The 26,521-nt window shown below is 41.6% G+C and overlaps 1 protein-coding gene across 1 annotated transcript in view; it reads right to left on the bottom strand.

Moving 5' to 3' along the window:
• Positions 1–314: 314 nt before the first annotated feature.
• The window catches only part of LOC119019445 (metal transporter CNNM4), a 39,932-nt gene continuing 13,725 nt past the window's right edge, over positions 315–26,521 (bottom strand). Inside the window, exons 2-7 of the mRNA XM_037098009.1 lie at positions 23,119–23,262; positions 22,752–22,886; positions 20,021–20,190; positions 7,537–7,633; positions 1,590–1,768; positions 315–1,087 (exon numbers count right to left, since the gene is read on the bottom strand). Of these exons, the coding sequence (XP_036953904.1) occupies positions 830–1,087; positions 1,590–1,768; positions 7,537–7,633; positions 20,021–20,190; positions 22,752–22,886; positions 23,119–23,262 (983 nt within the window). The 3' untranslated portion in view covers positions 315–829. The remainder of the gene's footprint in view (positions 1,088–1,589; positions 1,769–7,536; positions 7,634–20,020; positions 20,191–22,751; positions 22,887–23,118; positions 23,263–26,521) is intronic.

Genomic DNA, 26,521 nt, shown 5'->3' with positions numbered 1-26,521 from the left:
AAATCCACCCCAAACCCTCCCGAAGAAAAGAGTTTTGTGTGTCCGTCTCACACTGAATCCATCAATAAATATCTTGCTATAAATTTCTACGGAACATATATTACTTTGTTTGAACTCTGCTGACATGCTCGGGTCGTCTTTGTCTTCTAGCTGTATGGATGGTGAGGAGGGGATGCAGGCTGCTACACATGCGGCGGTGGGTTGGTTCACGGCTTTCGAAACCACACACGTATGTACATCGGCAGGGGAGGGGGGGCAGGGGAGGGGGGGCCGGGACGGGGGGGCAGGGAGGGGAGGGGTTAGGGGAGGGCGGAGTCTCCCTGAGTCTCTGATTGGGAACAGTGAATTGGGAGCAACTCTCACGCACACACATTTAAAAACACACACACAGAGGAAGAAACTCGCCTCTGATCGCCAATAACCCAGACGGGCGAGAGAGGAAGAGCTCTCTGGTCCAGACAAGCAGGTCCTTCAGATCTTTGTTGTCAGTTAATCCACTAAGGAGAATGAATGAATGAATACACACACACACACACAGACACACACACACATTTCTGTCGATTAACTATGGTTTGGTATGCCTGCACTTGTGTGTTTCGTTTGCATATCTACACAATATGCATGCACATGGCTTGTCTCTTTATGCCTCGTCAGCTGTGCAAAGGCATGTGTCTGCATACCCACTCACTCACACACACACAAAAACAGATACAAACGTGCGCGCGCGCACACACACACACACACACACACACACACACTCCTCCCATCCTCAGCATACATTCGAGCGTAGTAGTGCATGCGTGCAAACGTAAGAGTTATAGAGGGGGTGTCAAATGCTGTTTTCCAATTGGCTGTGGTGGTTGGCTGTGTGTGGCGAGTTCTGCTCGTTGAGGAGGAGGAGCGTTGTTTCATCCGGCCCGTTCTCCGTAGGGGTGGAGTCCGCTCCCAGGTCCGTGATGGTGGTGTTGGCGGTGGCGGGGGGAGTGTTCTGATCCATGCGAACCATGTTGTGTCCGCTCTCTGGGGACTGGGGTGTGCTGTCCAGACGAGATGCCATCAGGCCGTTCTGGTACTGGGCCCGAGTGATCTAAAACAAAAGGCAGACGAAGGTGAAATTCAAACCGATGAGCTCAGAGTACAGCTTAAAGGAACAGATTACAATCAAAGTGCGCTTGCTTTTTTGCTGAATGCCAAACTTATGTCTGAACGAATATGATGTTAGTTGTCTCCATCTCCATCTCTCTGTCTGAGAATAAAAGATCCCCCAAAATGTCAACCAATTCCTTCCAAAGGGATGAATAATTACTGCCATAACAATGTCAGTGAGCATTTATTTTATAAACTGAAAAAAGACAGATGGATTGTTACACAGACAAACAGCAAAGTCATCCTTGAAAACAGTTTGAAAGGCCCTTTAAAAAAAAAACAAAACTTGGCAGTTGATTGGACGACTACCACCGTCTAACTTATCTTTATTATACTTTGTGATCTTCAATATAATGCTGGTTTAACTGTTAGTATGAGCTGTGATATAAATTCTTTCCCTTCTGAATATACTATGACTGTCTGGTTTACACACTACAACCAACCTTGACAAACTGCAGGTCGCTGAGCGCTCGGACGTAGAAGTCTGGCGTGTACTGCTGCAAGGGGATGCTGTTGTTGAGCTGGCTGTTGCTGCCGCTGATGGAAAGTGAGTCATTCCGGTCGGCTCCGCTCAGAGAGGCCGTACGGTTCAACCCACTGAGGTGGGATGGCGAACGAAACTCTGCACGCGCACACACAGACACACACACACACAAAGAGGGGGGAAAGGTTATTAACAGTCTCTGTTATTAATTAAAAAGAAAGAACTGTGCAAAAAAGATGTCGTCCTGCATACATACATAAAACAGGAGACAGTGTTTATCACTACTGAGAGCCGCGGTGTCGGCTTCACTCTACCATCTCAAAGCCATTCATGAATTAGAGGCTCTATGATGCAAATATAAAGTGGTAGTAGTAGACCTCGAGAGGACAAGATGCAATGTACGTTCAAATGCAGGTTAATATTGATGATATGAATGTATAACACTAACTAGTGACACACAAGGTATGACAAACGTACAATACGATAACGGACAATGGAATCAGAGGGGGCTAAAACAATGGGTTATGGTTCAGTTATGTCACACAAACTCATGACTGTCTCTACTGTACATACCCTTTGTTTCACTATTACGGCAGCAAAATTGGGCCTATCTCACACCCAAAGGCAATGACACACAAAATTTTCCAGTAGCATAACAAGCAGTGACTCAATTTGTGTTTGTAAGGATGCCTCACACCGGCCAAATTTGTCATCCACTCAGATATAAGAAAATGACTGAATACTAGGAAGTGCAGGATGCAGACTAACGTGGCTTATCAAAGGAGACATATTGTGCATTTTAAATTTGTTCTTCCCCCTCAGTGTATTATATATGTTCTTGTTAATGTAAAGGATCTTGGCTGTTAACAAGGAAGATGTCCACACCAACAGAAGCTCCCCTCTCCCACAGAAAACACTGCTCCTGAAACGCCTCGCCAGAATTCCCGCCTTTAATTCTGTGACTTTGTGACATCAGACTAAGTCACACATTCACATTATTCCTGCCTAGCAGCGAATTTGGCTTGTGATAATTGATTTGGCATGGCTGCTCTGTTGCGGTGCTGGCTCAGGCATGTGTCAGCTGACCAATCAGAGCAGACAGGAGCTAAAACAGAGTGTTTCAGACAGAGAGGGGCTACAGTGCTACTGCACTGGACAGTGCGAGAGAACAGATGTGTTTTATTAAGTTTTAAGCTTGTAAAATGATTCTCAAAGTAGCCCAAAATAAAATGATGAACCTGAAAATGAGCATCATATGTCTCCTTTAAAAGATGTGGAATTCAATCCTGTAATTCCTCTAAAGGAAGGAAAGGAGCACCGCTATTTAGCATTTATCAGCAGAACGTTTGATAAATGACACACTTATAACACACTAGAATGTAGTTGTCAGCAGATCTAAGTGTTTATCAATATATTTAACATAGATTACAACTCCTCCTGTGGGCTGATGTATAAATAGATAATTAATAATAACACAGTTGTAATAGTATTAATAGGAGATGTTACAATTTCTGAGGAATATTTTATATCAATAAACACTTAAAAATGTACTTTTATCTGCTTATAACTATAATATTGTGTGTTATAAACCATTTTTTTAATGTTTACAGAGTGCTTATAAAAGTTACAGCTAAGTGTTACCATAAGTACTCATGAGTTAACTTATTTCATTCAGGTTCTTGCAGGAGTGATTAATTAATTTTGCAAGTGCAAACATGTATATCTGTCAAATTTAGATCCACTTGAGAGGAGAGCATTAATAAGAATTAATACTGAACCAAATACAGATCAAGGCAACAAAAGGTCAATTTTTCAGTCAGCTCTAAGCAACTGGAACTACTTCCAGCTGGTTAGGTCCGTTACTGTACAACTCTTAGTCATAGTCATTTGGTTTCTTAACAATACCATTTAATAACCAGGGAAAGACTTCCTTTGGTTTGTTAATTTCCACTCCCTGGTGACTCACACCATGTGTGTCATCCTGCAGACAGTTTAGATTTCGTGGGGCATGCTGGTTTCATCCAAACAAAGCTATGGCCTCCAATTTGTCACACACACTTCACACGCATGCTCTTTACCAGCTGTGTATTATTACCAGTAGCAGTGAGTCTTCCAGCGGGGGGCCTCAGTGAGTCATAGGAAACTGTTTTACCTGGACACGTCAACTGCATTAGTGTTCAGGGAATTAGGCTAGCTAGTTAATCTTGGATATCTACAGCTAATGTTCAGGTTAGTGGTTAGATTTCACTTAGTCAAGAGACGGTCTTTATTATGTGAATACACAAGACAGTCGCTTTTAAGATCCAGAAGGCAACTTTTCTTTGTTTACATCTTCCCGATAGGCTTGAAGGCTTTTAGCATTCCTGTGACAAAATGACTGTGTCTTATCCTGTAAACGTTAGATAAATAAGATGTAGGAGAATCTAAATATTTATATATTATTTATAGTGGAATTTGCCATTGACGTCACTCTGACAGTAAAGTTGTTTACATCGTGCAAAAACACGACGTAGGCTTTCTTGATTATCCATTTTCTAAGCTAAAGTCACATTGTCATGCAATACAAGCTGATGTAGCTGAAGGTTTATTACTAACAGACATTTCATGATGGCTACAGCTGCACCATGTCCATTTCAAAGGCACACAATTCAGTTTTTATTTGGAAACACGGACAACGCACTCTCAGCATCGAGCTCAGAGAGCTCCCAAAATATCTGTATGAAATTGCTTTGAACTCTTAACACTCACAGAAAAAAAAGTGACCTACTGGATCTTCAACACTTTCTAAAAATCAGTCAAGGTTTTACAGCAACCAAACGTCTACATGTGACCTGGTGATGGCAGAATGAGTTAGTGTTTAAAATTAAAGTGGACCAGTGATGGACCCAGTTCCACATGACCATCCTCAGCCCTGTTCTAATCCCACATCTCATTAAGAGGCAATGATCTAAATACTTTCATTCATAATTACAAGACTGAGCAAGTACTGGGATTACATTTGGAAGTGGGCATTTGTGATTAATTCAAAGATACTTAATCAAAGAGAAGACAATGGCTGCAGGTTTAATGAGTTTACTAAAAACTCAGTGATGTTCACTAAAGACTGTCTATTAATGCTCTTTAGTCTTGAAAACTACAGTTTGAACTACAGCACAAAAGTGAGGGATAGGACAACAATAACCAAATAAAACAAAAGAAAAAAAACATGTATTTAAAAATCCTAGGCTGCATCTCAATAGCTTCACATTCTCCTCTTCATTCAGTGATCTTACACGTCTGTGCTGACAGGAAACAAACGGAGTAAGAAACCATCTGAAGCTATTAAGATGCATCCAGAACAGCTTTAGCGCTCCAGGGGCTCAAGTCCCATCTGGCCATCTTGTGATGTTGTCCTATCCGTCTCCATTTTGTCTTAGGATGTGCCGTGTGATCATGGCCTGTCCCCAAGTGTCCTGTCAATTCAACGGCTGTGCTGACATTTTGGCAGATGTGCTCTTTGATCAACTTTCGCACTTACCAGAGAGTGCATCTTTAAATACAGGCGGAAGTTTCAATTTAATTCACAATAACAGAATCAAGTCTTTCTCAGTCTGGAATCTTCTCAACCTGTCTCCGCAGAATCACATTTTTTGTCACGATTTACTCTAATGTTCTTTCGTACAACTAATGCCTACTCCATTTCCTCAAATGTTTTATCTCTGATGCCTGCATACACATTCGTAGCTCTGGAATTTTCAAAAAGCTGTTACCAATCCTTGTTGGTGATTGAATATGATCAGGTATCTAAATATCTTATGCGTGCATTGACTGATTGAGTGGAGACAAACAACAGAAAATGTCTCCACAATAGTCAGAAATGGCAACACATTTAAATTATATTGTTTTTTGTTTTTAAAAAAAATATTTTTAAATATATTTTACATAAATACATCAAATACAAAAAGTCTTTAAAATAAAATATCCTAATTGATTTTTTGGGGTGTTACATTTTGTGACATCATGACATTATGTACTCAGGCTGCAAGATTATATGGACTTGGGCATGCCTATACTTTTACGTTTGTTGTTTGTTAATGGCCAACATATTAACTATGCTGTATGAAGCAACATTATTAAATATAAACATTCAATACAAAATGGGAGAAACCAAAAAGCAGAGCATTTTCGCTTACTTTCCTAGAGTTTGCGCAAACGAACATCTTCGTGACAACGCAAACTTTGATCCGTGCTGCAGGGTGACATGAACGCTGACCTACACCTACATGTGTTATCTACGAATAGATGAACTCATCACCTCCTCACTGCCTCCCACTCCTAGTCACGCAGCTAAAAAGGTAACTGAATAAAACTAGGTCTAAATGAGATTGTTTGGATTAAACAAAGAGCTGATTTGCCAAAGAAGTAGCTGTCATTCTGTAAACTGTGTGCAAGCCTTAAAAGGGTGCATCTACGTTAAATCACACAGGCAAGAAAACTGCTGCAAGACTGAGTGAGTCATGGCAGTTATTTTGATATTATAAACATCACTGATTGGGGTGTATACAGGACTGCATCCCATGATTTATTGTTTCGACCCTTAAAGAGCTGCGCGAGAGCAATTTTCTGCCCTTTGTGATCAGGTGTTAATTCACCCATCAACATATTTTCTGAAGGTAATGTACAAAAATTTCAAATCCACACCTGGCGAAACATGAGCCAGGTCAGCCCACCCACCCCTAAGCCCCATTCTCGGTGTTAAAGGACCCAGACATGCCGGAGTTTACCTGGCAACCGAGAGAACAGAGAAAACCTCTTAAAGGAGAGGAGGCGGGGACGAGGTGCAGCCACTGAGAGGAGAGACAGGAGGGAGGAGGTGATCGATGGGACAGAGGGAGGAGGGGGGGGGATGTAGGGGAGGGAGGGAGAGTGAGTGAGACAGTGGGAGACAGAGAGACAGATCTGCGTCCAGACGTGACAAGGAGCATGCAAAACCACAGAGAAACTCTACTCCGGGAACATCAAACGTCAGAATTTGGGGCTGAGGATTGCTGAAAATGGGTGAAAGAGGCTGACGCTGATGAAAAGGAAGGAAGGAAGGTTGCAAAATTAGGAAATGATGCCTCACAAATGCTGCCATTATGTCCCACATGACATGTACAGGTGGTCAGGGCCCCTTTTCTCTTCCACCATGTTTAAATTTGCGCACCAGCTAACTCATGCTGTTATTTATCAGCATCATTTGGGTTTAAAATCAATAAATCATAATAAGGAATCAATAACTTCCAGTATGTGATAGCTGGCAGTGCTAAAGAGAAATGTCAGTCTGCCCCATATAAGTATTTCACTTTGAAACCCTTTTAGTCAGAGGTCGTCAAACACAGGAGAAAGAAAGCTGTAAGACTCTTGACATGCTCCGTCTTTTTGCGTGAGGATAGAAAAGACTGTAAGAAGAGTAACAGACAGTGGTTTGGAGGGAAAAGGGGAAACGGAACACTAGACAGAAACATGAATGGAAAGATGAAACTGACAAGTACACAGGAAAAGCTGAACAACAGAAACATGAAAAAAACAGCCCAACTGGCAGAGGGATGACAGGTAAAAGTGACATTTTGTTATTAAGGGAGTGAAAAGTCATGACAGGTGTTGCCTCTTGCATTACTTGCATTTTTTGGGTAAACTGCAATTATTTCTTATAATGGATTATTCATTATGTACTGCTTATAATTAAAATGATTATTGAGGCTCCTAAAATAGAAGAAACAAGGTTAATACAAATGTCTTCATCAACTATAAATTTAACTCTCCACTTCACATTTATGCCACAAAAACAAGTTCTCGTATCTCACCACCAGGTGGCAGTAGAGGCATTTAAACTGGAGGAGAGGAGAGGAGAGGAGAGGAGAGGAGAGGAGAGGTTTGGGACTCACCCAGTGTTGGAGCACTGAGTGCCATGACGCCATAGAATGAGAAAGGTCCCGTCTCAAACTTCATGTTCTCGTTGCCAGCCTCAACCTCCACTCGTCCCTGTGTGGAGACACAGTAAGAACAAACACAGATGATGTGAGAGAATTACAGATGTGATGTCAACAATTACTCTGCAAACTGCAGCTCGTCATTACTGTCTCAGCTATTTTTAGTTAGTATTTGGATGTTTGCACCACATTATCTCAGTTAGTTTGCAAAATCTCAGAAGTACTGACAGACGTGGTAGTACGAAACATTGGTGGGTTTTTGTGCTACAAATTTATTTAAAAGTTGATCTTTTTCAAAGGTGCAAACATTTTCCTGGACTATTACACTGTTATTCTTTCTGAAAGGGAAAGACCACTGAAACATCATGTGACGCCACAAAAACAAGTGACTGAAAAGTCATGTGAATTTTTTACATTTTTTGGCAGCTTATCAGCTCCTTAGGATTCCAGAAGCTGTTGACTGATCACATTATACCTCCACTTCCATCATACCAGAACTAAGGCTGCAACAAATGTTTATTTCCATGAGTAACTGATTAGCAGTTGTATATCCTGTCAGTGAAGCTATCCTTTCCTTGTTGATGTTTTGTTGAACAACCACTAGTTAAAAAATCCTACAGGATATTCACTTTATGATCATGTATGACAAAGAAAATTGTTGATGTCTGACATTTCAGAATCTGAAACCAGCAATATTTGGGGTAATTTTACTTGAAAAAAGAAGATCCCACACACTGAAGAGCGTTAGTTGTTATTGAACAGGAAAAAGGTCCAGAGGTGCTGAAAGGTGCAGGATAATACTGTTAATTGAAAATGATTATGAAGACTTGCACTGCCTTGTCACCCTGACTTTCAGTTTCATGAAATTACAGTTTTTGGCCTCTAGAGGGCGTTGCGATCACAGGTTAAAAAACAAAACAAAAGGCAGTATACAGTAATTACTGGTGACTGTCCTCCGGAGAGGCTCTGGAGTCTCATTTGTGGGGAAGAAACCCTGTTTTCTCTGTCGTTGATTACACACTCGTACGCAATCTACGGATCAGGATTCACAAACTTGAAAAGAGATGTGACCGGAGGGAGAGGATGTGATGCTAATGAGGAGGGGACGGGAGGAGGCCGAGCTGCAAGGGTGTCTTAGTCGAATTAAAATCAAGGTTGCACAGATGTGGGATGAAGACATTAGCTCCAGAGGGGGAGACGAGGAGGTGAGTGAGAGAGCAGAGGGGTGTTAAGGAGGCCTCTGTGTTGGTACAGTGAGTTGGCTTGAATCGGCCGGCTGGAATGTGTGAACTGCAGCAACAACACAGCACAGTTAATCCACACTGTCATCCCTCCTTCCCTCCATCCCTCCGTCACCCCATCCCCCCACACAGCGACCGGGCTGATGAAAGCAGAACAGGTGGTGAAATAAAAGGGAGACCGAGAGAAAGGACAAACAAGACAGTGCGGAGCGCTCGCTGTGAGTAGCAGCGACGACTCAATTCGGAAAGCCAGTTTAAGAACTTTTATTCGGAGGTACAATTCCATTTCAGCAAGAGGTATTTCTCTGCAGAGATCTGACGTGTGGAGTATAAAACTACGGTTGGGGTCAGTTTTACAGTACCTTGTGCTGCCAAGCATTTCCCCGAACCAAAATCTGACTTCAACTGAAAAGCTCGACTGGATTTTCCAAATGTCAAATATGTCCGAATGATCCTTGGTGGTTTAAACTTAAAGCGATGTGCAAAACATTAACAAGAGTCATTTCTTTTTGAGCTTACAGCACAGCTATAAAAATCACATTTTAGGGTTAATGATTCACTCAGTCTGAGCGTCGCTGGAATAAGCATGAATAGAATACAACTTTAATGGTCTGATGTCCCAGGGCGCAAAATGTTTTAAGTTTAAGGGAGAAATGAGGTGTACAAGGTTGGGTTCGTTTGACTCAACTGTACATAACATAACTGACCCACAGATGAGCAGCAAACCAAAAGTCCTCCAACTTAACATCAACAAGAAGTAAGTGTAATAAACATAAACGGGACAGTCAACTCAAACCCTGATTCAATTCAGCGTCCATTTTCTATTTAAAGCCTCCTGGAATGAGCTGCTGTGACAGTGAGCGACCATTAACAAACATAAACAATCTGATATAACCATCGCTCGTGCTATTTTAGGGTGCATGCCAATTTAGAAACCGGGCTCTGGGTATTAGAGGAGAGGCTGGTGCTGAAGTTAACAGGTCGTCTGCTCCCGTAACAAACGCAACTGATGTCAGCGTCCTTCCTTACTCTCTCTAGGCATGCAACATATATTATATGTTACACGTTATTATAACTTAAGACATTCACTGATAGCAGTGGCCGATGTTTATCTATTGTGTTGCATCAGCCTGTATAGCTCACTTGGTCCCATGTGTGCAGCGGCCTGGGCTTGATTCCGGTCTGTGGCCCTTCATGTCCTCGCCCCTCACTCACCTGCTATCCTGTCTAATTCAATGAGGTGTACCATCTGAAATAAAGGCCAATAGTGTCATGATTGTTTTTATATTGAAGACTGCTTTGTCTCCCTGGCAAAAGAAGGGTAATAAATGGCAAAAAAAGGTAAACTGTCAAAATCAACCAAGTTCTCTATCTAGTGGAGCAAAAGAGCGAGGTAGTCCTCAAGTAACTGATATTATAATAAAAATAAAACAAACGAGAAGTTAAAATACTGGGTGCAAACTGGACATGTTTGAGTGTCCAATCGTGTGTGTCTAAGCAAAAAAATGTGGACTGTTATACCTTTAGGCTGGTATTTAATCAAGCATGCACATGCCTCACAACGCTGTTTGTTCACATGTCTTCTTTGCGTTTCATGAACACGCTTCAAAGTTCAAAAACAGATTTGATCCTTCAGCTGCACTTTGTGCAGAAGGTGAAGACAAAGCTCCGTAATGAGGACAATCCCTCCAGCTGTCAACACTCAGCTCGTGGTGTGTGGGGATGCTCGTTTTTTTTTCCCCCTTTCATTTTGGAAAGGTAAATTCACTGGGCATGAATGTCTTTGCCGCGACGCACTGACCTGAATTCGTCCAGTCACACCTGCTCCGTGTGACCACAGGCTTCTACCTTTTGGCTGCTGAATAATCGGAGGTCAAATTCTTTGCTCAAGGACATTTACAGCCGACCTCTTCTGGCTTATTCCCTTTATTGGAATGGTAGACCGTAAAGAAGAATCAACCACCAGGGTTATTTGGCCAACTGATGTGTCTTTCATAATCCTGCGCCGCTCCACCGTCTATTACTCTGTTGTGTGACTTGTTCACTTGACACTTGATGCAAAGGTTAAACCTCGGTGGCTCCATCACCAGCTCTCTACCACTTAAAGTATATCAGCAGATTTGGAAAGATGCGAATCACCTGTCGACATACGGTCAACTTTGCGTGTATGCGACCGTCAGCTGGGGTCAAATACTTGGCCTGCGACATGTGCCCATACACAAAATAAACAGCTCGCACATGCCTCACGAGTTTGCAGAGAGGGGGCTGACTCCGGGCGATTTGCAGCCGTCCGCACTGCTGCATGGCTGGTGTTTAATTTAAAGGGAGGCACTGGGGGAGGGTGGAGGGAAAGAATAGAAACAGAGAGAGGCGGAGGACAGGAGGAGGGAGAGGTGTAAAGCCTGCCGGTGCTCCTGTCAAACCAGTTTTCCTAGATCTGCGCAGACAGCACAGCCTGTCAACACTTAGAATAATGTACCGCATCTACATTGGGCAGTTATTTAAAAAAAAAAAAACAGGCCTTGAGCAGGTCACTGTGGTCCACAGAGAACCAACCCAGGTCAGCCCATTTCTCTGATAGGAGTAATAAATGTGGAGTCTCTGTTTGTAACAGGTTCAATAAAACTTGCTGCAGAATCCAATTAAAAAGGCTGATAAAACCAATTTAACTTCCATGTGTCAAAGGGCAGACTAATGAAGTCTGACGCACGTTTGACGATGTAAGACGATAAACAAGCGTGTGCAGGCAGGTGGCTGCAGAAGACAATGGATTGCGCAATAACTGCTGAGCAGCAACAATGTGGATTTTATCATTATAAGAAACAACAGACAATGTTCTGAAGCAACACTAACTGAATGTTTCACTGGATAGTATACTACATGCAAAGCTATGATAACCTTTCTCTGATATAACACAATTTTTAACACAAGTTTTATTCATCATTTTCTAAATAATTATTATTTTTTTAATTGTGTTATTTACTCATGAATATTAAATCACATAGAAAATAAACTGCTTAATTTGCCTGAATTTGAACTCAATAAAGGCCCTGAAACACAGTTTGTTTTGGCTGATGTCCGACATGAACACAAAATGATCTGCCAAAGTTGGAAATGTTCACCTGAGATTTCTGTACTCGTGTGTTTGTCCCTGTGTGTGTTCTTCACTGGTGTGAAGTGGACGAGGCTTAACCAGAGATGTCACATACTGTGCTTTCGAAATGCAAATCACGGTTAAGAAATATTTGAATGAAAATCCGATGTCAACATCATATACCTTCAGTGAAGAACTAGAACAAGATGCCACAGAATATAAACAGCACTGTCAGACAATGTAGAATAATACCATTTTTCAAAACCTTTCAGCTACTTGAAGTCTAAAAAAGGGTGGAAATCTCTGACCGCGGGGTTCATCTATGATTATCTACATGCCTTTCCAAAAAGACTTCTTTATTTTCTATGGAAAATCTGTTTTCCAGCAGCGCTTTTTAGTCCTTATCATCTGCCATCAAAGTCCACAGCTCTATCACACTGAGAATACACGCACAACCTCAACACTACTAGTTTTTAAAGGGAACAATAAAAAAAATTCCATGCATGAGTTTGATAATAAACCTCAGAGGACATGACACTTTGACTTCATTACACAATGTCTCATTTTTAACTCTGAGCGGCTTCAGCTTAAAGTTCAACAGGAGTGAGAGTTCCTGGTTGTGTGTTTTTGCTCAGACATGTGCAGGAGCTGCTCTGTAGGTGGGTCTTGGCCAAAGTTCAAGTCGGCGCATTATGACTAATCGACAACGTGAGCGAGAACTTTGTGTCTCCATCCATCAAACTGACACACATCGAGGCGCTGATGTATGTTATCCCAACAAGTCTCAGACACAGCCCGCTTTGTGACCTTGAGTGATGGTTTATTACCGGTCTGTGGCGGCTAAACAGCAGGCGGGCGCCCAAGGAGTTTTCTATTTCAGGGATGAACCCAAAACAAGGTCAGCGAAAGCAGAGAGGTTAAGTCACGAAAAAGGTAGAGACAGCGGAAGAATTATAACAGAGTGGTTATAGTGACTACAAGGTATCTAAACAATTACAGAAATCTGAGATGCCACTATGACGCTGTTCATCCAGAGCCCCCGCAACACACAAACAAAAAACTCAAACGGAGAAATCAGATGATAAGACACATTGTAAACAAGCTGACAGTGCAGACAGATACTCTAAACCTCTGAGGCAAAACAGACAGTTGTTCTGTAAACTACTATCTACACACTCACAACACAACACAGCAAAACGTGGTCGTTTTAACAATAAATCTTACAAGTGCTGTGGAATAACACCAGGCTGTGATGATGCCCCCAGAAGAGGTCTAATGAATCACTGCTCTTGGTTTGTTAATTAAAAAAAAAAACAGTATGTGGCCCCCTGAAACCACACACACACACACATGCGCACACACACGTGGGCACACACACTTGCTCACATACACACGTACCTCCTGACAGTGTTGGTGAGATTGTGGTAGTGTGTGTGCTATCAGCCCTTGTGTTTAGTGGTTTGTGGCCGTGTGTTTGTCATAAAATGAACCACTGACTTCAGTTTACAGCTGATGTCCAACTGAACAGTTTCCTCCAACAGTCTTTGCAAAGTCACTGAGTCATTTATTCTATGACACACGCGCGCGCATGGATTTCTTCACCGACAAGTAACTGTGTGAGTCACTGTAAACGTACATCGTCTCCACAGCTCAGATTCTCGAGCACCAAGGGTGTGATGTCACTGTCACACACACATACACACACACACACACACACACAAACACACACACACTGCTTTTTAAGTCTGGGAATATTTCTTATTCTCACAGGACAGACATTTTTCCAGCGCTCGTCCACAACAGGAAGAGTTGCTCACAAATATGTTGTGACCAAATTATCCTGGAATGTGAAGTACAACAACAACAGAGTTTAGCTGATCGACCAGTTACAGTGATTATGTTCATCTCTTATTCTAAAAGAGGAAAACTTTAGGGTTCTTTTTCTATTGACGTCCACTGTTTCAGAGCACTCAGTCACTCCAGACAATAAAGCTTATGGTTGAACTGTATAATATTGGCCGATATAACAACACTAGGCTTCCCTCAGTGTTCCTCGTGCTACATGGTGGTCGGGCACACACTGAATGTGTTACTTGCCCAATGCCTCCACTGTCGTTTTGCTATTTCAACAAATAAATATTAGTCAGATGGCAGATGCTGCAATTAGAAAACAGAGTTGCAGGAGTCACATTTCTCCCATTAAGAAAAAAATAATCAAATAAAAAATGTCATTAGCTGGAGCACTGCACAACATCAGAACAACATAGTGATAAAAAGGAAAATGATCCTGACTTTTACCTGCATACAGGTCCACTAATAAACTCACTTCAGACCTTTAATTTGCAGATTTGACTTGTCTACACAATATATTGAGCTTGGTACTGAAATGGAAATGTGATGTTAATGTCACCCAGGAGACTTACAACAACAACAACAACAACAACAAGTTAAGAAGTGTAGCGAAGGCTGATAACCTAAAAATAACGTATTTCCTGTGTAAGACTAAATAACAACAACAACACAGCCAGTTCCAGACGTAGGCTAAACATCACTCCTTCCTTTCATTCAGACTTTGTTTAATCAAAACATTTTTCAAGGTCTTGAAATGCCCAACTTCGAACGTCGACACTTCTCCAGAAGGCTGAATGAACCTCGTGAACACAGCAGTGACCTGACTCTGCCCATTCAGACTGACTCTGTTCTGTGAGAATCACAGAGCGTCTTCATAGACACATGAATCATGCTGCTCATAAACAAGCAGCTCGTCTGCTGACACAGAGGAACACTGCCACACACACACACACAAACAAACAAACGTACACATGCTATAAAAGGAGTGGAACAAGGACAGTGAATTATCTGTGTCTGAGGTTTTTAGTTCTCATGAGTCTAGCGGACTCCCACACATCACACGTACATACTAATGTTATTATCAGCATCGATGTGGTTTCTAAGAAGCACATAGGCCTGGCCAGTATATAAGATATCTATCATTCTTGTGATACGAGACTATGTACCATCTCAGATTTTGCATATTGTTGTATCTTGAAATGGTGTAGGTTTAACTTCTTTAACAACATGTGAGAGTTTTAGCTGAAAAGATTTAAGAAACTAAAGTGATCAAGAAAATGTGAAAATCAGCAGTTTTATCACAGAGATATCTAATGAGGCTAGCAAACTAACAAAGCTAGCCTTGAGCTGTCTGGTCTGAAGCACCTGTGCTAACACCAACTCTCCCCTGGTGCCCTCAGTCCCCACTGCTAGACGCACGGCTCACCAAGCTGAATCGCTAACAGCAACAATAGCTATCAGCAGTTAGCGGTTACTCTGTCAACATGCTGCCCCCTAGTATGAATTCTATAGGTGGACAATTCTTACATATTGCCCCTTTAAAGGCTACATGATAACAAAGTGGTGTAACTGTCTAAATCTGGCAGACCTTTTACTTGTTCTTGTTGATAGCACTCTTGTTCATTATAACATTTCCAGATGTATGTTATGTATCCTGATATAGCCTAAAATATAGTCATGTTATTGTTAGGGCCATATCAAGCCAATCTTAGGAGTACATCATACTTTTTCTTGCTCTCAAACTTGAACAAATTTGCAGGTACTCCCTTCAAACTACCACTTTATCAAAGAAATGTTGTTTTTTTTTATTTTTTTTAATTCAATAAATTGTTGTCACACACTCAAAATAACTAGCGTTGAATTAAAATAATCTCTCTCCATCTTTCTCTCCATTCTCTCTCTATAATCGCCAGAAATAAGTGCTGGTGGAATGCGAGAGAATAATTTTGTTTACAGGACAAACACCAACCGCACCAACTCACACACAAGCTATTCCCAGACTCCTCAGAGGAACTAGGTATTAATAATTCATTAAATAGTCTGCAGTGCATCTGTAATTACCGAAATAAAATATTCATCAGCACAGGATCTAATTAAAATTGTCCTTTATCTATTCTAGGTTGAGTCATTAAATAGTTGTACAGGACCCTGAACTTAATATTGTTTTACCTGCATTTGACATTAACTGAGAAACACTTCTGATTGAGAGACAAATAAAAAAATAGCAAAAACAGTATTCTGAGTAAAGACAGAAGACATCAGAGGAGTGAAATATTCTTTTCTACAGAGTCACCCTCATCATCCAGAACTGTTTACCACTCCTGGCTCCAGCTGTATTTTTTTCTATCCAGAAGGCGACGGTGGAAAATTCCCTCGCTGGCATGCTGGCACTAAATGCCGCCCTCTCTAAATGGGTCTCAGCGGATTATTCCACATGTGGGGTCTATCCACAACAACCTTGATATCCGGCCTCCCACGGGGGAAAATCTCACCGAGACGAGCGGTGGGGAGAAAGTCAAAGTGATCCCCTGGCTTACTGGACCCGGCTAATGACTGTTTAGGGACAATGACATTACCGAGGTGTGGGAAATAAATGTGTGTGAAAGAGTGAGATTAAGACAACGAAGCATCGTTTTCCCACCCTGTGGGATCTGAGTGCGCGTGTACATGTACACAGAGTGGAAACAGCAGAAGAGCAAAAGCTGTGGAGTTTTTTGCGTGTGTTTACAGAGTGCAAGCAGGCAGATGGAGGCACAGATTCTCATGCTGTAGAGTGTTTGTGCGTCGACCGCGGACTGACAACAGGTGAAAATGGCGTCCTCCCCCCAGAACTACCATCTTATATAACGCGGATCAATTAGTGAAGAGCATGTCCTTTGGGACCAGCGACACCGCTCTCCTCTCGTCTCTCGTCTGTCCAAGGTCACAGCTGCCTGATCCCTCATTTACCTTTTTTTAACTTCCTACTGGCTTCACTTGAGGCCTTGATGCAGCATGGCTGGCTTCATCTACATGTAGAAGTGATGCCATTCAGGTCGCCCCATTCAGACAAGACAACACATTTATGAAAAGAGCTGCTTTCAAACAGCAGTGAGTCAGGCTCCATCACTGATGGATTCTTTCACACTTGACACCGATTTTGTTCATGCAAGAGATGCTCACAGTGTCAGACCAAGATACATCACTGTAGCGACTGTTATGTAAAAACAACCCTGGTTGTTATTCAGACTGGAGACCACATACGGTAATGGGTGCAGGTCTGAAACAAGCTTTTTAATGTTGCATATCATAAATTGAAAGCGAGTCAAAGTGATGATTATTTCTATCATAGATGAATCTGTCATCTGACTACTTTCTATTACATAATTATTACTGCATATTTCTAATTACCCAAAGCTAAAAGTCATGTTTATCTTTCTGTATGAATTCTTCTGTATTGTTAATCAACCAGTTAGTTGTTGGTGAATCTTTTTGAGAAGTTACATTAAAGCGAAACTCTCGCCCAAATGCAACCTATGCCAGGTGGACCGCTCCTAAAGCTTAGTTCCATATAAATGCACGGATAATTCATTGTTTTGTCAATAGCAAAAAACAATATTGTCCTTCATGCTATTGTAAAAGTGCCCATAGCACACCATCGAAAATGAGTTTGACCTTAAAACAAAAATACGGTAAATTTTAAAAGTGCCTCTTCCATCGTAATTATGCTTTGACACAAAGGTTGGACTCGGGTACATTCACAAAGAAAGCCTAGGTTGCATTTTGTCGAGAGTTGGGCTTTAAAAATAAGTTAGTATTTTGTTACCAGATATCCTGATCATCCCTGAGCAGAATAGTACAGAGTCTCTTCGTCTGATACAAACAGTATGTGAGCCAGAGCACACCGTAATGTCCCTGGTTTGATTTACCCTTTTCAAAGCTGTACTTCACCTAAAATCAGCTCTTTTTCACTATTCTCCATGACGGACGGAATTACGAATATTTCTAAAGCCATCACTGAGGTCTAGAGTTGGTGAGTGTTTGTGTAGACCTCCTGCAGCCTGGCACTCTGCCAAATCGGGCCCTTAAAACCCTTAAACAGAACCTTAGACAGAACTAATCTCCTTGTAGAGTTAATTGACTTTGGAGCAGTTGTGACTGCCACACTGTTGCTGTTGTCATAACAACACGTGGGTTTGCACAGATTTTTTGATATTTGTTTCAATGTCTCTCTCTACTCTCCATCACTACAGTTAAATGAAACTGTCACTTCTGCCGTGTGCTTTCTTGTGCCTAATTGCTGTCAGCAGTACTCTGTGTCTTGACAACCCAAAATCAAATACTCAAATCCACTGCCTGGGGAACAGAAGGGCTCAGAAGCTTTAGCAGGGATCCAGTCATAAATTAACAATATTATTTCCTTTACTGTTTTTATTTAACAGCAACTACCTGGCAAAGAAGAGGCAAACATTAAAAAGGACAGATTTAGGAGGGAAAAACAAACTATAACTCAAGACGTGGTGAAAGATTCTGGGCCCGTTTCTTCAAATTACAACAAATCTACGGTGGAATGTTCCGTCATACTTGTTCAGTGACTCGTCTTAACTTTGAGTGCTTTTAAACGTGCAAACAAAAAAAACCTAGGCAAACACCAACACACTCTGCTTTATCAACAGTTTCGGGACCCCTGTCGGGTCGGGGCTGCGTGCGACGCCTACTGCCATCTGTCGCAAGCTGGAGCTTACAGACACGCTTAACAGGAAGGCGGATCGTTCAACGCAGCCAAGCTAAAGATGCACTAAGAGATGGGAGGACACGACAGGTGGAGAGAAGAAGAGAAGGAGGACGACATAAGGGTCCAGGAAAGAAAGAGTAAGAGCATGTGCGGAAGGTCAGTCTCATAATCCAAACTGCACCACTTTCATCTGGGCACTCGGCAGCGCGACATTTAGAGGCGGGATGTGTTCATTACTGTGAGTCACAGGGCTGTTACCCACACAGTGTGTATGCGGTCTTTTAAAGGAAATGCATATTAAGACGGCATCATCTAAATTATCATCTTATTTTCAAGTTCAAACTTCGCAAAATTACATTAAGACTGTAGTCTGATTTTGTTAAAGGACTCTCTAAATTAAAAGGAGGTTTAGATTTATCTCACTTCTTGTACTGGTTGATGAGAAAGCAGCCATGTGGAATTATGGACACAACACATTGAGAATTATTGACAGGTAAATCATAATCGAAAGACTCACACATTCAATAACGATGCATAATACGTGATGCTTAAAAAACAAAATGTGACTCTCATGGGGGCGCTGGAGAATAATTCACTATTAGACCACAACCATGAATGCCTGAACTTAATTTCAAGACAAGGTATTTCTGCCCTTACTTACACGTACGACAAGCCTTTTAACTGATCAGTAACAATGCCCGTTTGAAAATGTACATTTCCATTACAACTAAGCAAACTCCATCTACTGAAGGTGATCATGTGATAGGATGAAAAATTCCAGGAGGCGGTCCTGCGCTCATGTGACCACATTCATTCAGCAGTGTGCACTGATGTGTCCTGGGCCACCTCAGGCTACAACCATCCTCCACATTACAATAAGCAGAAGCCGCAACCATAGTGGATCCAGTGATGTCTGATTTCAGTGTAATTCACTGTGATGCAATCCCGTGTTTGGGCTCTCTTATCCAGCCAATGTTAGCAGCAGATGTCTGTTTCAACTGATCCAACCACTGAACTAGCAACGGCAATATCACCGGAGTCCTTTACAAATCGTGTGATTTCTAAGAGTTACCGCATGAGGAGAAAGTAACGCTTAGAGATGGCTACAGTAAATTCTAAATGATTTGGACCCTTCGCCTAGATTTAAGTGAGCTGCGGCTTCATTGGTAAAGGATTAATTAAAATGTAGATGCTGTGTACATTCAATATCCAACAACGTTCACATTTGCACGTGACAAAACAACACAACAACCCAAAATGCCGAACAAATACTACAGTTGAATCTGACTGTCGAAACAGAGTTATGCGAGAGCTGAAATGAAACTAGATATTGTGTGTGGGAGAACACATGAGTGTGGGAGGATGTGAAGATAAAAGATTTCGAAAAGAGCAAGAACTCCTATCGAACTGCCTGTGAAGGTCAGGCAGCAGTGTGAGCAACTTCTCGACGTCAGACCGGCTATTTCACCCACACTGAAGCAACAAGCAGCAACAGACCCAAGTCACACTTCACCCCCTCTTCCCTGGATCACCGTTTACCTGCAGGATGAGAACAAAGTAGTCGACGGGCTTGCCCCTCTGGTAGACGTAGTGATGGGGCGAGCGCTTCTCGCTTTCGCTGAACTTGATCTCCTGGATCACGTCGGGGTGGCGCAGGATTCGTAGCAGCACCTTGTCCGAGATCTGAGATGGGCTGAACAAGCTCACCTCTGCAGAGGGAATGGAGGAGAAGTAAAGACAGATTTATGATGAGGATGTTGATTTACTTTGACCATGACACATATCTGGACATCTATTTAGCTCAAGACGTGCACATGTAAGACTCTAAATAAATTCTAGAGATGCGCTGACAGAAATGAGCAGACGTTAACTCCCTCGTGTGAACCAATCTGTTGACATCGCTGATCCAAGTGCTTATTAAATTAGACACACATGCTTTTGTACTGTTTGGGTGTGCCAAGTACAGTGCAGTAAACAGTAACTAATACAGGCTACTTCTTTGTCGCCTGTGGAGAAAATCCCCAGACTCCCTTTAATAAAATGCTCAATTTTGAGTCTTTATAAACTCAAATTTGGCAAATGTAATACATGAAGATAAAGCAAGTAACACATTTACAGCCATAAACTTTGCTCTGACATACTGAAATAATCAAAAGGCTCACAAGGACCGAGTATCAAGTGATCAAACAAGTGATGAATTAGTATCAGTTAGAGCATCCAAATGCAATCACATGACGATCAGCTCCCCGTCAGGCATATTCAAACACAATGAACTATGTAATGGTTTGCTCTGATGCAAGGGAAGGATTGTTCTTTTACAGGATGCTAGCATTTGAGCATTTATTGATTGCAGATTTGTTTATTGCAGATTTGTCAATTACTCAATTAGTCGACTGACAGGAAAATAAATCAGCAGCTACTTTGAGAATTTCATGATGGTTTTAGTCATTTATTTGATAGTAACAAGTGAAGAGGCAGACTCTAAACAGCAAGAGAGAGGGATGTGGCTGGATGAGAACTGGTGATAGTTGGGCTCAAGTAACCAACGTGACGCTCTGCTGCCAAGGAGGTCCCAATGCCAAATACATGCTGGTTGTAGCTTCTAAAATGTAAGGATTTTCTTGTGTGCATTGTTCCAACACCGCATTGTGAATATCTTCAACAAATCTGAGGATCATTCTTATTCAAAATTAATTGTTTCATGTTGCATATGTTTATACCTTTTAATGCATTACATAAAGCACTTTGAATTGCCTTTATGTAAGAAATTGATTATATTATATATATAAAAAACTTCCTCTTAGTTTTATTGGCATATCTGTGATTTTGTTTTCATAGATATAAAATAATGGGCAGAATATTCACTTATTATTTGCAGCCCCAAAAACATTTGATTATTTTACAATTTAGCATCACTACCAGTGGTGAACTTCACAAGCCCTCTGGCTAACACTAGCACATTCACAGTGATGTTGGTTAATGTGCATTGTCCTTGTTATAAAAGAAATAACTGGTGAAAAGCATTCGGTTTCCCTGTCATTTTTCAACTGTCGTTGGACAGTCTGTTGCAATCACAGCTCCACCAAGTACCTTCGACCCCACCCAAAGAGTGAACAAAGAAACAGCCCGCCCTGCAAACAAAGTCAGTGCTATACACAGTGAGAGGTGAGGCATATATGACCAACGTTGGCATTCATCTTCTAAAAGGCAAACAAACTCCTTCCACTCTGGTTTACATATTAAGTTAACAAGTTCATCTGGTTTCCCTGCTGGGGCTCAGATTAAATGTTCCATGACTTTTCAATGATTTTCAAGTCAGAACACTTTCACAGCCCGTTAATTTTATATCTTCCTGGTTTGTTAATTTTGTTTTTTTTCTCCGCTCCCAATAAACCAAAGACTGGCTGTTGCAAAACACAGAAGCTCTTAAAGTTATGTAATAAAGCATTGCATTAGTTTGTTATAACGCACTCATAAACTCTGTGATAATCCCTGACTTTCCCTGTGTGGAATACATCTTTCAAGTCGCACTCCAGATATCCAATGTCAGGTAACGATAGCAATGGAGATCAGACACAATCTTAAAAGAGCTGGTTAATGATCGCTGATGTGATCAAGAAAAAAGGAGGAAAAGAAAACAAAAACAGAACCTCTCGAGAAATTAATAAGCTAAATTCTGTGCACTGAATCGAGAAAGAAAAATGAAACCAACGTCCCGAGTGGACAGCAAACACCAAACAGAGCCAGCACACACTGACATTATGCCTGCAGAGGAGCAGACTCTGGCATGCTCCTGCACCACAGTGTCTGTGAGATGAGGAAGTGCTACGTCATGCTAGCAGCAGCTACTGCTAACTGCTTCTGGCAGAGCCCATCGACTAACGCTGGCTAACCAGACACATTGCAACATGTTCTCAAGTGATTTGTAGCAGCAGTGAGGCATCGCATCCAGCTGGCCAAAGTCCAGAGTCTTCTTGTGGTGGTAAGCAGAGGAAGGCACACCGCTTGGATCATAAATAGATCCTCCAAGTAAATAAACACATTAAACCTCCTCCAAGCATGTGCTGACCTGCCTCGCTTGTCAGATGGCAAGATGACAGAATTAGCCTTCTAAGGATAATCACACTGTGGCTACATATTAAAAACACATGTTCACATGTACGTTTGTTCACAAGTTATAAATGATCTACACGCTGTGTCTTAGTAACATTGTGATAAGTGACTGTTCACGTCTCTGATGTGTGCATGTTCGCATTAGTTCCTTCCCCACCTGTAGCCAAGAAGCGATGGGCAGCTAGCAGCAGCTGAGGAGAGACCTTCACTTTTGATTCGCTCTCATGTTTGAAGGCGGAGAAGTCTCTCTTATTCTTATTGGGCGCCACCTTTTTCCTAGTGCGGTTATCAGCTGAGAAGAGAGAAAAAGTTAAACAATGTAAAAAGTCAAAGGACAAAAGGGCAAAAATCATCTTAGCCGCTAAATGCTTATTTGTGTAAAACTAAATCAAAGTCTAAATATCTGAAAATAGTCTGCTTACATTTATGTCAAAGATAGAAGAATAAAGTAGTGAACTAAGTTAGATCTGACTGCACTGACAGTAACAGAGTGGTAGCAAATCAAAGAGCGAAGCTGAACTCACTGTAAAGGTCTGATTCATCCAGAATCTCAGATTTTATTATCTCCTCGATCACGTCTTCAAGAGTGACCAACCCCAACACCTCGTAGAAAGGATCCCCCTCGCCCTCGTTGTTCACCTTCTGGACAATGGCCAGGTGGGATTTTCCTGAATGGTAGAAAGAAAATTAACATTAGCGGAATTTACAGATGAACATCACATCCATTTATCAAATCCCTCTGATCAACTACACAGGAAGTAGAGCTGCAAGACGAGGGCCAAAATGTTTTCCCTGATTATTTTCTAGGTGCTGTGAGCGAGACAATTTGCATCAACACCCAGAGAAGCAACACAGCTGTTAACTAAGGAATTCACATCATATCGGACACATTCAGATCTGACTTCTACACATATCCATGCCACACACAATACGGTGATGTGACGTACATCTCTGCTGAGTGCAGATGGCACTGTGTGACAGCTGGTCGAAGTAATGCACCATGAAAGTGAGCAACGCATTATTAAACAGCAGAACGGGACAAGCAAGTCATTAAACAATGCAGCACCCTTAAGACGCTTTCTGAAATTGAAATCTTGTGGCTTGGAGTCAATGTGCAGGCGCTGATGCAGCTTATTTAACAGCCTTGCACCTACGTAACAGGCACATTTAAAAGAACCGAGGAGGATTTTTGGTATGACTTTTGTATCAACATGCTGAAATACTTAACTGGGTTAACTGAAAATAGATATTTCATTCATTCATTTCATTGTTGACGTGCTATTAATTCATCATTCACGCACACAGCTCAATTATCTCTTTAATTTCTCCTCTTCAGCACTCCGCTGCAGCAGTCTGTATTACTACAGTAACCTGACATGGCGTCGGCAGAGGCACACACAGGACAAGCGGGGAGGAGGATCAGGAAAAAGATCAGCCAGCATACTTGGAGGAATCAGAGCCAGATGGTGTCACCCGAAAGAAAAAATAACACCGAAGAATGTCCCGGTGGCGAGGGCGAGAGTGCTATTACCTCAGTGACATTTCTGATCAATAATCGTCAGTAACATAGATATAATGACTAAGTAGGTGAAGGCAGTATGAGAACAAACAGAACAGTAACAAACAGAACAGTAAACTAAAACAGAAAAGTGGTTATAGATTCTCATTGTTTCTGTTATAACTGTAGAAAACTATATGATACTGTGAAAACAGTCACGTCTTGCTCATTTCGAGCTGTCAGCCTTGTCTTGTCTTCATCCTACATCCAATTCAAAATAAAACAGCATGCAACTTGAGCAGAAAGAATATAATTACATTCCTATCATGATTTGAGTTTGATAGCGGCTCTGCTTCAACATTAACCCATCAGCCAACTCCCTCTGCTTGCATCACAAATAGCCTGACAATGTGTACATGTCGTTACAGCAGGGGTTGGGCCTGGACTTTGGCCAGGAGCGTTACCATACAACACAAAGCCCCACAGGTACACCAAAAGACACACACACACACACACACACCCTGCTGAACTCTTCACATAACAAACTGTTAAAAGTGCATACAATCTTCCGGAGACAACCCCAGTGATGCTCTGAATTATTAATGACACTGCCAAAGTGAAGCACTCAGAGGATATCTTGGGGTCTGGTCCCGGATGGATAATTTCCCCCAGCCAGTCAAATATATGAGGGTACACATGTAAGCAGCTGGTTTAAACTACCTTCTGTCTCACACACTAACGCGCACACAGACACACCGTTAAGTGACTGGAGTGATTCAGGAGGCTGAGGGCGAGTGAGACAATTTGATCCCTAAATATAGGAGGATTTTATTCTCACTCTCCCCAAAACCTCCAAGTTATGATGTCACTGTAAAGGATAAAAGGGAGGGAGGGAAGAGGTCGAGACAGCGAGAAATCACAAAGGCCAAACGACTGTCTCCTGTTCTTAAAAAGAGTGCCGCAGATCAATGGGATTTACAAAGAGCTCATATGACCAGCAATTAAAAGAGGACCAAAGACTGGAAGTGTTTTTGTCTGTGTGTGTGTGTGTCCTTGATGTCTGCCTGCATGTCCTGGCAAAGTGGGCGCTGCTGGCACAACGACATCAACACACTCACACACATTCTCAGCTTTGACCTTGCCTGGTTTTACTATGTGAATAGAGCTGCGGGACTTTGAGGAATCCATTTCCAGCAAGGCCAGCTTTGCTGCGGGGGGCGGGGAGGGTCTGTGATGTCAAGACATGAGATGGCGGGGTGGGCGGGTGATGTACTGTATATTTAGTCTGGACACTGGACAGTCATCGTTGGCTGAGTTACAAGGTACAGACAGTCAAAACAGTTTGTATGACAACGTGAAGACTGATGGGATGATTTCAGGTTCATGTATCCCGGAACACAAGATCCCGGAACAAACTAAATGTTTTCAAGCTGCTGATTTTGTCTCACAAAATGGTGTTACATTTTCAAGAAAAGAAGAAAACCAGATTTGAGGTAGAGAAGCTGTGAGCAGCAACATTTGTTACTAAATGAATGACTTGTGGGTCAATGACATGAAGCTAATTTTGTCTTGTCCAAATGGTTTAGTTTAATTTAAAAGGCTTGAAATCTGTAAATGAACCTACAAATTACTTGTGTACATTAGTTTTTTGAGGACTTAGTCTAAAAACCTGCTTTAAAAAGGTAAGATTCTCAATAAAACATCCTATATAGTAGTTGGGCGTGAGATTATATTACAGCTATGTAATACAAAAAAAAGTTGAATATTAATTGCTGCGTATTGTTAAACATGGGGTTCAGTTTGCTTGCTCAAGCACACTTCCTCAATCCCTTGACATATGTTTGAGTCAGCCATCCATTTACACATTTCACAACTGCCACATTGATGCAGTTTTTGGATATAAGACATAGAAAATTGAAAAGTTGAAAATTGAAAGTTGAAAAAATGAGCATCTTTCTGACAATTTAGAAACTAACACAATGATGTGAGAACTAATTGGTGAAATAGAGCCTCTGCTGATCACTCTAAATTCATTTTACACAACTTACAGAGTGATCAGCAGAGGCTCTTTTTCACTAAACTGTCCAGAGTCTGTCCTGGGGAACTGTTTCGGATTTGGATTTGATCTGTATTACCAGATCAAATGCAGATCCTCCCTTGTTGTACACTTCTGTATACGTTTCGTCCACTTAAGCATGCTATTGCATTATGCCTGTGAAAATCAGATGGTGGGGATGGCCAAAGGTTATTTACTCTGAAAGCCAAATAAGCTGTTATCTCTCTTCTTTCTATCATATTAGCAAAGAACACTGAATATTTTCAGCCGCTGCAAACCGTCACTTTCAACGATTACAAACTCTGGTCACATCAGATGTTGCTAACTGACGCTAAGGAGTCAAATTCTCCCAGTTAAACTTCATGTGAATAAT

This window comes from Acanthopagrus latus, chromosome 5 (genome assembly GCF_904848185.1).
Source record: "Acanthopagrus latus isolate v.2019 chromosome 5, fAcaLat1.1, whole genome shotgun sequence".
Lineage (NCBI taxonomy): Eukaryota > Metazoa > Chordata > Actinopteri > Spariformes > Sparidae > Acanthopagrus > Acanthopagrus latus.
This window is presented reverse-complemented; position numbering and strand designations above follow the sequence as displayed.